The sequence below is a fragment of the Pagrus pagrus genome (genome assembly GCF_965226575.1).
Source record: "Pagrus pagrus genome assembly, chromosome: 22".
NCBI lineage: Eukaryota > Metazoa > Chordata > Actinopteri > Spariformes > Sparidae > Pagrus > Pagrus pagrus.
Genome location: NC_140204.1, coordinates 1,287,873 through 1,302,006, shown reverse-complemented (window position 1 = coordinate 1,302,006; position 14,134 = coordinate 1,287,873). Strand labels below are relative to the sequence as shown.

General features: G+C 45.7%; 3 protein-coding genes across 6 annotated transcripts in view; 2 read left to right on the top strand and 1 right to left on the bottom strand.

Annotated features, from left to right (window-relative positions):
- Positions 1 to 65: 65 nt before the first annotated feature.
- cyp17a2 (cytochrome P450, family 17, subfamily A, polypeptide 2) lies at positions 66 to 5,919 on the bottom strand. Its single transcript, XM_084343384.1, has 9 exons — positions 5,547 to 5,919; positions 4,886 to 5,006; positions 4,670 to 4,808; positions 2,251 to 2,480; positions 2,079 to 2,165; positions 1,637 to 1,852; positions 1,353 to 1,522; positions 1,068 to 1,171; positions 66 to 982 (listed from the first exon to the last, which is right to left on the bottom strand). The coding sequence occupies exons 1-9, from the start codon at positions 5,783 to 5,785 to the stop codon at positions 717 to 719; spliced, it is 1,572 nt and encodes a 523-aa protein (XP_084199510.1). The 5' UTR covers positions 5,786 to 5,919; the 3' UTR covers positions 66 to 716.
- A 3,225-nt stretch (positions 5,920 to 9,144) lies between these two features.
- LOC311251098 (uncharacterized protein) lies at positions 9,145 to 11,780 on the top strand. Its single transcript, XM_084343385.1, has 2 exons — positions 9,145 to 9,723; positions 9,885 to 11,780. Exons 1-2 carry the CDS (start codon positions 9,597 to 9,599, stop codon positions 11,087 to 11,089), a joined length of 1,332 nt encoding a protein of 443 aa, XP_084199511.1. The 5' UTR covers positions 9,145 to 9,596; the 3' UTR covers positions 11,090 to 11,780.
- A 1,667-nt stretch (positions 11,781 to 13,447) lies between these two features.
- Positions 13,448 to 14,134, top strand: part of LOC311251096 (F-box only protein 41-like) — an 8,651-nt gene continuing 7,964 nt past the window's right edge. For 3 of the 4 annotated variants that reach the window (XM_084343381.1, XM_084343383.1, XM_084343380.1), the window contains exon 1: positions 13,448 to 13,730. The gene's annotated coding sequence lies outside the window, so the exon portion shown is untranslated. Of the gene's footprint in view, positions 13,731 to 13,771; positions 13,844 to 14,134 lie in introns of those variants that run through there. The other variant, XM_084343382.1, reaches the window with a different exon arrangement.

Below are 14,134 nucleotides of genomic sequence, written 5' to 3'. Positions count from 1 at the left end.
GTCTGTCTCCGTTCATAAAACAGACCTGATGCTCATAATGAAAACAAAACACTATAACAGGAGATTAAACATTATTTATTGATTTAAAAAACTACACTTCAATTTTTTGTCAAAACAATCGTAATTCATTTTTAATAAAGAGTGTTTATTATTATTTCAATTTAGGAAAAAAAAGAACAATAACATGAAGTTTATCATCTTTTATTCATTTTACACAATAAGCTAGCATAGCATTAGCATGAAGCCACATAAGGATGAAGTTGGAGCAGTGGAGCCATGGGTCAGCCTAGCATTAGCTTTTTGCAAAAACCTTTAATAATGATCTGTTTTTCCCTTACATTTTCTATGCTGAATCCAAAAGATTTTTAGCTAACTTTCTTTAACTATCCGCGTCACGGTTAGCTACATATTTTACCTTCACTGAAAGGAATTCTTGCAAAACGAAGCTTCTTATTTGTTTTCATGGTCATTTTAAATATATTTATAGCTACGAAGAACTATGTTTTCTTTATTTGTTTGGGAAAGGCTGCTATTTAGCGCTGCTAGCTAACATTGCAAGTTACAAATATTAATCATTGTTGTGACAAACAAGAGAGGAGATTATTCATTTCTTTATTTAATTTTCATAAGAGGAATTTAATTTTAAAAGATTTTTGCAAGACAACAAAAATCTCAGTTTAATGTTCATAACGCTTTTCATTGAACTTTGCTATGTTTCATTTTGCGCTGCCCTCCCACCCCGCCCTCGGAGTGACAATGACCTTATAAGGTAATGGCTGTAAGACCACACCCAGCCGCCCCTGCAGGTTTGGCGGAGCGGCCCCGTCCGGCAGCCTGAAACTCATTCGCTGAAGCAGAGAGGACAAGAAGAGAAACAGCTCCAGCCTGGCCAACGATTCGCCAACGCAGACTCGAGGTCCCGCCCCGAATGGCAGGAAGCAGGAGGGTGTGACCCGCCGGCCCTGGTCGTCAAGGAAACGGTCTGCGAAGGCGGGAAAACATGGAAGTGGTGTGTTCGGGTGCTCCAATGAAAGTTAGACATTTCTCACAAGGTGGTTGTGTTTTACCTGGGTTGAACAGGTCGGGTTTGTCCCAGTGTCGGGGGTCGTGGTGAATCGACCACATGTTGACCAGAACACGAGTCCCACGACCGACAGAGTGACCTCCAACACTGCAAGAGAGGGGATTTGGAAATATGTAGATGAATATGTATTGATTCATCGTTTTGTCTATAATTGTTGTTTTATCCTACCAATAGTCCAACAGATAATCACAAACATGACAACAACAAAACAACTAGTTGATTACCAAAACAGCTGCTAGTTAATCAGCAAATTGAGTATATGGTCTACCTGCTGTCGGTCATGGCGGTGTGCGGGATCAGCACCGGGCTGACCGGTCGGATCCTCATGCCCTCGTTGATGACACAGTCCAGGTACGGCAGCCGGCCGCGGTCGGACACACACACCTGCCGCTCGCTGCCCACCTGCTCGTCCAGCTCCTTCTGCACGCGCTCCTGCACCTGCAGGGGGGCGGGGCACAGTGACCACCAACACGTCACCATGATCGTTTAGAAACAAGAAATATGATTTTAATGTTAAAAAATAAAAAAAGAGCAGATTGGTCACGACTTCACCTCCGGGTGGTGCAGCAGGTAGGCCAGGATCCACAGCAACGTGGTGGACGTCGTCTCCACTCCGGCTCCAAAGGCCTCGGCTGCTGTCATCAGGACATGATCGTCTGTTATCTTCTCATCCTCCGACCCAGAAGACTTTTGACCCCGCCCCCTGTCCATCTGGCCCTTGAGCAAGGCATCAAGGAGGTCACGGGGGTCACCATCACTCAGCGATGCCTGGATCACAGAAGAGGTACAGATTTCTGTGAGGAACTTATCGTACCGGTTCTGGGTTTATTAAAGTCCAGACTTTGATTTAAGATGTGCATAATCACGTTTTGTGATAGTTTGTTGGTCTGTTTGTCAGCAGGATTACAGAATCTGATGTGACTCCAGGTGTTTATTTCTCCTGAAGGTCTGAAAGAATGAACACCAGACAAGTTCACCTCTGCTCCTTCGTTACCTTGTGCTCCTCCAGTTTGTGTGACAGCAGTCGATCTCTAACGGTGATACACTCCTTCAGTTCACTGAGACACTTGTTAGGAAACACCTGAGGGTAGATCAACCGTAGAGATATTTTAGACAGTGAGGACATCTTGTGTGGAGGCTTCAGATGAGGTTCAGGGTAGTTGTACCTTCATCCAGGGGTAAATGTCCACCAGTCCTCCTCGGGTAATCGTCTGCACGATGCCGTCATTGTAACGCATCACCTCCTGCAGCTCGGCATCACCGTGGCGATAGGTGGCACTGAACACCAGCATGCACACGACGTTGGTGACGGCCCAGGTCACCGCGGGAGATGGGTCGAAGCCACGCCCACCAGCGGACAGCAGCTCGACGCACAGACTGTCCACCGAGGACAGAACTGAAGAGAGAGTCTTTATTTAACTTCAGTGAACGTAATTCATTCAGCTTCATGGTCTGCAAAGTGTTTCACATCTTATTATTATTATTATTATTATTATTATTATTATTACTTTTAAGTAAGATGTGATGTCAAAATATTACTTTGGTAAGAGTGAAAGTCTCTCATATGAAGAGTACTCGAGTAAAGGTCTTAAACTAATTGATATTAACTGTACTTAAATATCAAAAGTACAGTAAAAGTAAATTATATACATATGATGTACCTCAAAACTGTACTGAGATACAGTACTTGAGTGAAAGTACTTGATTACATTGCATCACTGTGAGTAACTAAAGCTGTCAGACTGCTGTAGTGGAATTAAAAGTACAATATTTGCCTCTAGAGTAGAATTATTATTGGAAATACAAGTACGAATACTTTGAATTTGTAAATGTACTTGGTTACATTTCATGTCTGCTACAGTGTGATTGTATTAAGTGTTACATTTCTTTTTATTTATTCTATTTTGTATTCAACCTTCACCTCTTTATAATGTCTTAATAAAATCAGACAATTTATTTAATTAGTTGTTTAAAAAAAAAAAGTGTTTTCAATTGTTTTTTAATATTTCTGAAAAAGTGTAATTCTAGAAACAAATTTTGTCGCAAAATAAATAATCAAGCAATTTATTTGTTTTTTGTATGTATGTAAATGAACTGTTTACATGGAAATGAATGATGATTTGATAATAAGTATAATAATATATATTGCAAAGACTGTAGTTTCTTTAACAACTAAATAAATCCATAATTTAAGCTATTTTTTGTCCTTTTGTTCTGTAAATATATATATATATTTATAGTTTATGATGATGATAATAATTGGTGGTCATCAGGTTAATGTTAATGTGACGTCATTTAATTTATATTTCATGTGTCACTTCAAGAAGATCCTCCTGTAACAGAAATCATTTAGTTCACATAAAAACATTCACATCAACCTGCAACGTTTTCAAACTTTTCTCTGCAGTTGAACATGTTTTTATTAAAGTTACTGTTCGTTTTTTATACATAAAGTTTTTTGTTTTTTTTAAGTGGAAATAAAAAACTGTTTCGGTTGGACACGCCCACCAGTTCACCTTGCAGTTTAAGCCCCGCCCCCAGCCGGAGATTCGACTCAAAATGGCGGCCTGTGCTCAGCTGCTGAAAGAACAGCCTGTGTTAAAGTTTGTTCACAGTCAGAAAAGAAAACTGACACTTCCTGTCTGAACTCAGGTGAAAATATAAAGTCCAGGATGAAAACGAGCTTCAACCTGCTCAGGTAAGCACACACACACACACACGCACACACACACACACACACACTGACTCCTAAGTTCAGGTTTCATATCTCTATGAAACAAGAATCCATTAAAACAACATTTAAACTCCCTAATTTAAAAAACAAAACACAGCCCACCATCAGATCCAGGTGTTCTCCATGAATCTGTCCATTCATTACAAAAAGGTAAAAACCAAAGCTAAGTTAAATTTAAGGGTAAGTGATCCATTAATGATCTGCTGAAGGTGTTGAGAGGTTTTATCAACACTTAATCAAGTTGTACATTTAGATTTTTTGACTTAATTTCCACCTTTAATCTGTTTTATCTGCCTTTAAAGTCTAAATGAAGGGAAACTAGACATTAGTGGTTTGCAAGTCATCATTAATCATCTGCTTCAATCATATTTCATATCACTGTAGACGATACAGCGTCTCCAGACAGGTCGTTCAGTCTGTCGTGTTAATTATTCAGAGGTATTAATACTGTGGATCAATGTCGTCTTCAACCGTCTAGATTTTATAATTCATGAGCTTGAATCAATAACTTGTCCACACAGATATATTTTCCTCTATCAGCTGTCAGCTCTGATGTACTGGATGATAAATGTTTCACATTAATTGTTTTAGTTTGGCGGTTCTGATCCGACAGGGCAGAACAGCTGGATGAGGAGAGGTGGACTCTGTGTTTACGTCTTTGATGCTTCAGTCACTCTGACGCAGGTTCAAGAGCTGTGCTGCGTATTTATGTATATTTGTTCATCAATAACTGTAAATAGGTTCAGTAATCTGAGGAGCGTGAAGGACCAGAACCAGAACCAGCACCTGTGAGTGTGACCAGTTACAAGTGTTGGTTTGTCTGGTGTTGGTGTGATTGATTGGATCAGTACCGATGTCCTGCAGTCGGCTGCTTCCCTCTCCGAACAGAGTGAAGGAGTTGTGGACGAGGCGGCGGTGCGACTTCCAGAGAGGAGAGTAGTCTGAAAAGGCGATGTCTTTACCTCCTCTGGTCAGCAGGTCGGTCGTCACCTGCAGATAAACGTGGTCACATACAGTTTCTCCTCACAGAGACATGGTGCTGCCAGAGAAGACGCTCAGTATCTCACCATGCTCGGCCGTCCAGCGAAGTCCCGCCCCCTCTGCAGGAGGACCTCTCTGGCGTGTTGATGGTCGTTAATCACCACAGTGTAGTGAGGCCCGAGGAACAGAGCGAACAGAGGCCCGTACCTGAGACACAGCAGGGTCCAGCTCAGACAGATGAACCATGCACTCACTGTTTAACAGCAGCATTTACGTTGTTCGTACAGGAAGCAAGTAAAAGACGTCATCAGACAGAAACTACAAGAATACTTCTGATTCTTAGTCCTTTACTTCTTTAGGACAAGTATTTACAACATTAACGAGTTTTTCTAAACACTGAGAAGTTATTTCAAATATTAAAAAGTTCCTCAAGAAAACAAACAAAAACAAAATCAAATTAATAAAAAGTTCTTCCAGACATTAACAACTTCTTCAAAACCATCACAAGTTTTTCAAAACATTTAAGTTCTTCTGAACCATAAAAAGTTCTTGTAGACATAAAGAAGTTTTTCAAATCATTTACAAGTTCCTCAAATAAAAACAAGTAATGTTGAGTTGTTACAAACAGTTTGGACCTCTAACATTAACGAGCTCGGGCACATGATCGGACCTTCAGGAGCTTCCCGTCCGCTCTCCTCCTCCTCCAGGATCAGAACCATGAAACCCTGGAGGAGGCTCGGTTCTCACCTGTGGGCCAGCTGGCTGAAGAGGAGGTGAGGAGGGAGGCCTCCTCCCAGCCAGGGCAGGCTGCCCAGGACCGGGAGCCGGGGCAGGCAGGGGATGGAGGACCGAGGTCTGGATCCAGGACCGGACCGGGGTTTGATCAGGAAGAAGACGACTGCTGCGACGATGAAGAGGAGGAGGAGGAAGGCTGGAGGGAGAGGAGAGAGCAGGGCAGGCAGAGAGGAGAGGAGGTGAGTGAACATGGTGCTGGTGAAGTGCAGACGGAGGCCGAGCCGCCTGGTTTTAATCCCTCAGACACACGGAGGCCTTGGAGAGGTCGGAGGTCAGGTGTGTGTGTGTTGTTACTGCTGGTGTGTGTGTGTGTCCTCACCCTGACCGTGTGTGTGTGTGTTTATCTTGGTCGACCAGCCTTGATGTTATCAGGCTGCATGTCACCGGCTGCCATGGCAACCTTAAAGGAGACGGCCGCCCTGACGCTGAGTGTTTCTCTGTCGGTCTCCAGGATCAGAGACGACCCCTCAATGACATCACTGTGACATCATCAGGGTCATCAGCTCCCTTCTGCTTAAAGGAACAGTTCATCAAGTCATCATCTCCTCCCTCCATGTTGATGTCTCCTCCAACTTTCATAGTCCACAAACATTTAGTTTGAAGAAGTTTTCATTAAAGTCGGTGCTCTTGAGCAGCATCTAGTGGACATCAGAGGATTTTGTGTGTTTGACATTAACTTCACTCATCCTCAGCGTGTCTCCAGATGTTGTGAAGATCTTCCACTGATGTTCTTCAGCTAAACATCCTGGAGCGTCTGTCAGTCTGACAAACTGCCTCGAGTGACTGAAACAAATGTGTTGGTGAGGAGTCAGAAGAAGTGATCTGAGCAGACCTCTGCTGCCAGCATCGAGCTGTCTGCAGGTGCATTGTGGGTAACGTAGGCAGCAGGGTTTGACAGAGAAGAATGTGTGCAATAGAAAAGAGGATATTTTCGGCTCTGATGCATCAACGAGTCTGACGAGCTGCAGGACTCCTGTAAACAGCTGACCGCCAGTGAGTCAGTCTGGAGACGACAGACACTGAAGGCCACAGATCCTGACGACACACACACTAAAGTAGCTGTGTGTGTGCGTGTGTGTGTGTGTGTGTGTGTGTGTGTGTGTGTGTGTGTGTGTGTGTGGTTTCTAACAGGTGGAGGGAACAGAAGGCAGCTCGGCGCCATGGCAACAGTGTCTCTTACCTCGCACGCTCACATACTTCCATCATCCTTGCGTCCTGATGGTCCTCGCTCACGCTCATGTGCGAGGGCTCTCGGTCGTCACGTCGACAGCCCGGTCGTCTGATTGGTCACATGGTTATTTCTGTCCGTCCGGGTGCGTCAGAAGCACCTGAACTTGGCCGCTGAGGATGATGTCCTCGTCCAGGCCGAGCAAAATATGAATAAACAACTGTTAATGCTGACAGACTAGAAGCTGCAGTTCCTCCACCGGCCACTAGATGCTGCTCAAGAACACTTGTGTCTTGAAGTTAAGAGGAAAACCTCTGAAGTCTTGTGTTTCTTCTTGTTGTTTATTTGTTTGTGTGGAGTTTTTAAATCAGCGTCATCTTTCAGCTGTTATCGACTGATAACCTTCAACATGTTGCTTTTGCTCTGTGGATGGAAATATTGATGCAGCTGAAATAACTGATGACTTTTCATGTAGCGCCACCATCAGGTCAACTTCAGGTCAGTCTGTGACCAAACACCTGCAGACCTGATGATATTTAATCCTCCACCAGTAAATAAAGTTAGATGCTGCTGTGACACCGTCCACAAGCCTTATTCTGTTCATTATATTTCATGTCCTCAGTGCTGTGGTGATTTCCCTCTGTGGTATCAAATACTGATCTTTTTCACGGTTTTGTGTCGAAGTTAGAAATACTGAATATCTGAACTAAAAATTGGCCAGGACGATAATCAGTCGACCCGTAGTATACAGTATGTACACACATGGAAATATATGAATCAGTTTAGTTTTTCTTGTACTTTTGATACTTAAAGGTCCCATTTGTAAGAAAATGTGATTTTTGGGTCTCCCACTTCAATAACTGACGCTTTGGGATGGTGACCGAATGTATTTGTCATTTTACAACACAGGGTTGTACAAGGAAATGCAAGTTTTAGTCCCTTTATGCTACAAAAGAAAAGATGTTTCTCATGGTGTGTGTAGAGGATGTGTTCAGGAGTCTGACAGTCGAGGAGCGGAGCTGCAGTCTGGATCTCCTGCCACGTGGCAGCGGGTGAACAGACTGCAGCTGGGTGGTCGTTCATTGTCTTTTGGGCTCCGTGCAGACGTCTGACTGATCCTGAGTAAAGTGCTCTATTCTTATATTCTATTAATTATATTGTATATTCTACCTCCTCTACCACTGGGAACACATTACAAGTGAGAGTAAACTGGTAACTTATCGTTGGCTCTGCTGCTGCGAACACAACACGAGACAAAATGTGATTTATTCAATCGTCCAGTCCAGTGATTCCCAAAGCGTGGGCCGAGAGTTTGACTTTGAAATCGACATTAAATGTTTAAAGTTAAAAAGTAATCAGTGCTGATAAAACATGGTAGTTACATTACGAGTTGCTGGTCTGTGTTCTTGTTGTCCTGCCAGGAGGACACATTTATTCCACACATCTTGATCATGTACATCGTGTCAATGACGGGAACACAGTCGAGATTAAAAGTTTGAGTGGCGCCGCAGAAGATTTTCCGAATGGGGCGGCGTCATCTTCAGTTTGGGAAGTTTGATTTAGTGTATAATAGAAATGTTCCCGTCCTTTTCCTGGAGGAAGACAGACTGTGTGAGCGCTGATGTTTCATTAGTGTGTATCATCACACTGTGCAGTCAAACGAAGCAGGAAACTCTATTATCCAAACATTCGTACTTCAGCACAGGAGCCTGTCTGAGTAAATGTACTCGGTTACTTTCTGTGTCCAAACAGACGGTTACACATGTAAAAGCTGAAGAAACGAGCAGCGTCTATTTCTGCTCCTTTTTATATAACATCTCCCGTCTCCATGGCGACAGCAGCTGAACATTGATGTGCAGGATGTCACATGTGGGCCAGTAACATGTAATAATCTCTCTCTCTCTGTGTCTCTGCTCTCTCCTTATGTCTCTCGCCCTCTCTGCAGCACTGCAGCGCTGTCCGTGGTGCTGAAGCTGAGAGTGCGACACAAACACGAGCCTCGGCGTCTGTTTCTGCACAGAAACCATCAGAGCAGGACCACAGCGGGTCCACGCTGAGGCTCATGAGCTCAGTGTGAGGACCGATCTGCTGTTGTGTAAGTCAGCCATGACAGTCTCGTCTTTCATCCTGCAAAAGCAACATTTGATGAAGACAAAACCTCGAATCAAACAGGTGTTAATGCACAAAAACATGCAGATCTGATCGTTTTCAGGCCCTATGAGTGTTTCAGACAGGCTTTCACAGAGGCCAGCCCTCTGCCATGGCAGGTTAGCTGTATTATTATATGTGTTAATATGTGTGTTGTTATTTTTGCCGAATTGTAGATCGGCATCTAAAGTTTCAGAAAATATCTCGACTTGTAGATGTACGTTAAAACCTGCCGAGCGGTGATGAAGAGGAGTAAAGTTGGTGTTTTTGTGAATGGGATCTGGAGCAGCGCAGCTCTCCGTCCTGTGTGAACCCGGGCTGGTTGTATAATCTCTCGGTTGCCGCAGTGAAGGAAACCCCGCTCTCCTCTCGGCTCGACGTCGCTCTCCCGCCTGTCCTTTTATGGTATGGGGATACCCGCCGTCACAGCCGGATGCAGCCCATGTTTGGGCTGCTACGAAGCTCGCGGCGGGGGGAATCCCTCGCGCCGGTGCAGACCAATAAGGCCGGGCCGGGAGTTACCTAGGAGACGGAGAGTATAAAACGGGCAGCGCGCGGAGGGAGCCCAGCATCCACAGCATCACCGAGCGGACTAACGGACCGCAGCGCGAGCTCACGGATTAATAACGGGACTATAACCTGACAGCGCGAGGGGAATCCCCGAAACACCCGCAACACTTCACGCAATGCTTCTGGAGCGCGACGACAGCTTCATGTCTGAGTTTGAGGACGCGTGCAGCGCCTGGGTGGACAGTGTGGGCTCGAGCCCCAGCGACGGAGCCGACAGTGACGTAGGATCACCTTTCTGTCAAGGTAAGAACAACAACAAGAACAGCTGATCGATACTGTTTATTGATTCATGTGTAAATACACTGATTATCACTGATAACTGGATCATGTTGACTGTGTGAGTGCAGCTGAGGCATTATGCAACAACAATAACACCTCCTCCTCCTCCTCCTCCTCCTCCTCAGTCTTCTCTCCGGGCACTGACGCCTCTGACTCAGACTTCTTCTCCGACTTCAGTGACTGCTCCTCGGACACGCTCTCTCCCTCACTCGGCTACACCGGCAGCTTCTTCACCGAGCCGGAGCCGGTCCCTGCCGCCGCCGCGGGGCTCAGCAGCACCGCGGACGCGATCCTCAACATGATCACGGAGATCGTCGGGATCTGCACCGAGATGGAGCAGCAGGGCGACACCGGCTCCCTGCGGGAGTCCAGCCCGGCCCCTGCAGCGCCCTCCCCGGCTGCAGCCTCCACCTCAGCCCCGCTCTTCGCTCCGGCTGCTGACTCCAGCCTCCCTCCTCCTCTGGCCGCGGCCCAGCAGCTGCCTCCCGCCGCGGTGTGTCAGCCGGTGGTGGTGAAGAGCGAGTTTGTGAGCTCCAGCTGCGGCAGCGGGTGTGGACACTCTTCAGTGGCCGGGAACGATGCTCTGTTCCTGGCCAGCGCCGACTCTCTCCTCCCGCTGTCCGCTCTGGAGCAACAGGTGGATGTGGCGGAGTTCATCGACTCTCTGCTGAGCTCCGAGGCCGGCCAGAGCGAGCTGAAGGCCGGCTGTGAGGTGAAGCAGGAGCCCCTGGGGCTGGAGGACTGGCTGAAGAGCCTGGCGGCCCCGGGCACCGGGGGAGACCCCGGCAGCTACGTCATCAGCAGGCCGGTAGTGAAGACGGAGCTCGTGCAGAGCGGGAGCAGCCCTCTCTTCCCCCCCTCCACCCTCCCCTCCACCCTGGACGCGCACCTGCTCTCCTCCCTCCTGCAGGGCGCGTTCCCGATAGTCAACATCAGCAACGTGCACGCGACAGGCGCTCCTAAGGTGTCTCGCGGGGGCAGGAGAGCTCCCGCGAGGAGCGGGCCGAAGCTGAAGCCGTTCCCGTGCAGCGTGCAGGGCTGCGAGCGCCGCTTCTCGCGCTCCGACGAGCTCAACAGGCACGTGCGCATCCACACGGGACAGAAGCCCTTCCAGTGCACCATCTGCGCGCGCAGCTTCAGCCGCAGCGACCACCTGACCACGCACACGCGCACGCACACCGGGGAGAAGCCCTTCTCCTGCGATGTGTGTGGGAAGCGCTTCGCGCGCAGCGACGAGAGGAAGAGGCACGGGCGCGTGCACGTGAAGCAGCAGCTGCGCGCACAGATGATGGCCGCCTACTCTCTGGCCCTGAACGCGCCCGGCGTGTGAGCGGCGGCGCTGATTGGCCGCTGAGGCTGCTGTGGAGACCAGTTAAGTTCAGGATTTGAACCGTCAACCGGAAACGTCGGAGAGACGTTTAATGTGACGTCACACTGAAGGTGTTTAGAGAGGACTTTAAAGTCCCGCCGTGGCTCCTCTCAGGGCGCATGCGCAGCGACGGTGCGGTGGGAGCTGAGGAAGAGGAGGCGGAGATGAAGAGCAGCCGCTCTGGACTCTGATTGGCTGTCTGCGGTCACGTGAGCAGCTGTGGACTTTAAAGGAGCAGTCCGTCAACCTGAAGGATGTAAAATAATGTTTCAGACTTTCTGCATGAGGACGTGACAGTGACGAACGTGCGTGGTGACGTCAGAATGTCGTGCTTCTGTTGACTCAGATCTTTTTATGTCACATTTCTATGTTTGTATCATATCTCTATTTTTCTATGCTCGGCCTTGTTTCTATCAGAGTGTGTATATTTGTAGAGGAGCCACATTTCTACGGCCGTCGATGTGCAATGATGTCACTTTTCTATGACCGGCACACAGATGCATTGTGGGATACGTGTCCTGGTGTCTGCAGTGTACAGATGAACACAGCAGCTCGGTGTGAGCTGACTCTGAGTAGCACACATGGCTGTGCACGTTAATGTTCCCTCGTTGTGCATGGAGTCAATAAACAAACAAGCAAACAAACAAACAACATGGCGTCAGTCTGTCCCTCAGCTTCATCACCTTCATCATCACTGAGCACTTCCTGCTCCCCTCATCAACAGGCTGCTGTTGCCAGGCAACAAGTGGACCCATGAGTTTGTTCAAGGTCGTGTTGCCATGGTAACAGCAGCTCTATTCTCACATGACAACATCATCAACAAGTGTCTGACAGGAAATGTAATCGAGTATCTCGAGTACGAGTACATAATACAAACCTACATGTGACTGATGATCAGAGTTTTATCTGATGATAAAATACATTTACTCATAAAATACACTCCCCTGGCTCTGATGCAGCATGTAATCTGTAAAGTAACTAGTAACTAAATTAATCAAATACATGTTAGTGGAGTAAAAAGTACAATGTTTAAAGTAGGAGGAAGTATAAAGTAACAGAAAATGTAAATACTCAAGTAAAGTACAAGTAGGTCAAAATTGTATTTAAGTAAATGTAGTTAGTTACATTACATCACTGATAAGTAATAGTAGCAGGACTATTATTGTTGTAAAACAAACAAAGTTATGCTGTTAAAATATGACTGGTAAAAGTTAAAGTCTCCCATATGAAGAGTACTCGAGTAAAAGTAGTATATGATGTTAAATGTACTTAAGTATCAAAAGTACAAGTAAATGATATATAAATCAATTAATTAAAAAAATCCTACTTTGGCTCTGATGCAGCATGTAATCTGTAAAGTTACTAGTACCTAAACTAATCAAATACATGTAGTGGAGTAAAAAGTACAATATTTACCTCTAAACTGTAGACAAGTGGAAGTTTGAAGTAACAGAAAATGGAAATACTCAAGTAAAATACAAGAAGGCTGCCTTAAAATTTGAACTTAAGTACAGTACTTGAGTAAATGTACTCAGTTACATTCCATCACTGTACATGAGCACACAGCTGTCAAACTCTCTACAGGCTGTTGGCGCCCTCCAGTGGTCACGAGTCAGCACTGCAACTCTTATAAGGCAGTTTTCACCTGATGAAGTGGTGACATGTAACTAAGTACATTTACTCAAGTACTGTACTGTAAATACAGTTTTGAGGTACTTGTACTTGAGTATTTCCATTTCCTGCCACTTTATACTTCCTCTCTCCATGGAGGAGACACACATTGTACTTTTTACTCCACTACATGTATCTGATAACTTTAGTTACTTTACAGATTACATGCTGCATCACAGCCAAAGTAAATTAAAACAATTATTATGGAAATTGGATAAAAAACATGAATATATTTAAAAAACCCTGATTCTGATCATCATAAAAATACATGTTAACATATGTAACATTTACTTTTACTTGTTCTTTTGATACTTAAGTACATTTAATGTCAGATACTTTAAGACTTGTACTCGAGTACTCTTCATATGGGAGACTTTAACTTCAAAGTAATATTTTAACACCATATAGAGTATGACTTTTTACAACACTACATTAACTTAAAGTATTTGTACTTTACTTGAGTGTACTTGTACTCCAGAGGCAAATATTGTACTTTTACTCCACTACATGTGTGTCAGCTGTAGTTACTAGTTACTCTTCAGATTACAGTCTATTGGTACACAGAGTATTTTCACAGTGATGTCATAGTAACTGTTACTCGATTACTTACGCGGGATTGACCCCCTGGCCACGCCCCCTCACCTGCCCCCTCTGCTCAGCCATCATCTCCACATCAGGACTGACACGTCACGTGGCGTCTACGTCAGCAACAGCAGCAGCACGCGGCCGCTTCACGGCGAGGGGCGGGGGCGCGCGGGGTGGCGGTTGGAGCACACACACACACACACACACATCCCCGCCGCTCCCGCACGAGACCGTCGGTACCGGATCGATCCGCCGCACGAGGACGGAATGAATATGTGAGCGGGAAACGGGAAACCATGGCAACGGATTTGACAATGAGCTGAGTGACGGATGAGCGTTTTGACAGGTAAGAGTTAAATTAACGCAGATTTAAGATGTTTACATCGACAGGACCGGTAACAGTACCACACCGGGTTCTTCTGGACCAGAACTCTCAGCTTCAGTGTTCGGTTCTGAAAGGTGGTTTATTTTTTTTTAACCAAAACACAAAATGTGACCCAGATGTTCCGGTTTTCAGACGAGCTGAGCCAGATGATGAGTTCACTGGTTTGATGTTTATCAGTAACTGAAGAAATGTTTAATTAATGTAAATGACTGTTTCACTGCAGGATCGTATCTGAAGAGGCAATTAGCAAAAACATTATTTATTTTAAACTGTTTTTCCATGAAGTGCTTAAAAAAGATTGAAGAAACATTAATAAACACAAAGAGCTGTTAAATTACAAATCAACTATCTGTAGTCAGATGTGA

Bases quoted from the DNA above. Each gene is read 5' to 3' on its own strand.
- cyp17a2 (XM_084343384.1), bottom strand. From the start codon at position 5,785: ATGTTCACTCACCTCCTCTCCTCTCTGCCTGCCCTGCTCTCTCCTCTC. The intron at 1,172-1,352 runs GTAGACCATATA...CCTCTCTTGCAG, and splicing joins ACCGCCATGACCGACAGCAG to TGTTGGAGGTCACTCTGTCG. The intron at 983-1,067 runs GTAAAACACAAC...CCGCCTTCGCAG, and splicing joins ACCCGACCTGTTCAACCCAG to ACCGTTTCCTTGACGACCAG.
- LOC311251098 (XM_084343385.1), top strand. From the start codon at position 9,597: ATGCTTCTGGAGCGCGACGACAGCTTCATGTCTGAGTTTGAGGACGCG. The intron at 9,724-9,884 runs GTAAGAACAACA...CCTCCTCCTCAG, and splicing joins AGGATCACCTTTCTGTCAAG to TCTTCTCTCCGGGCACTGAC.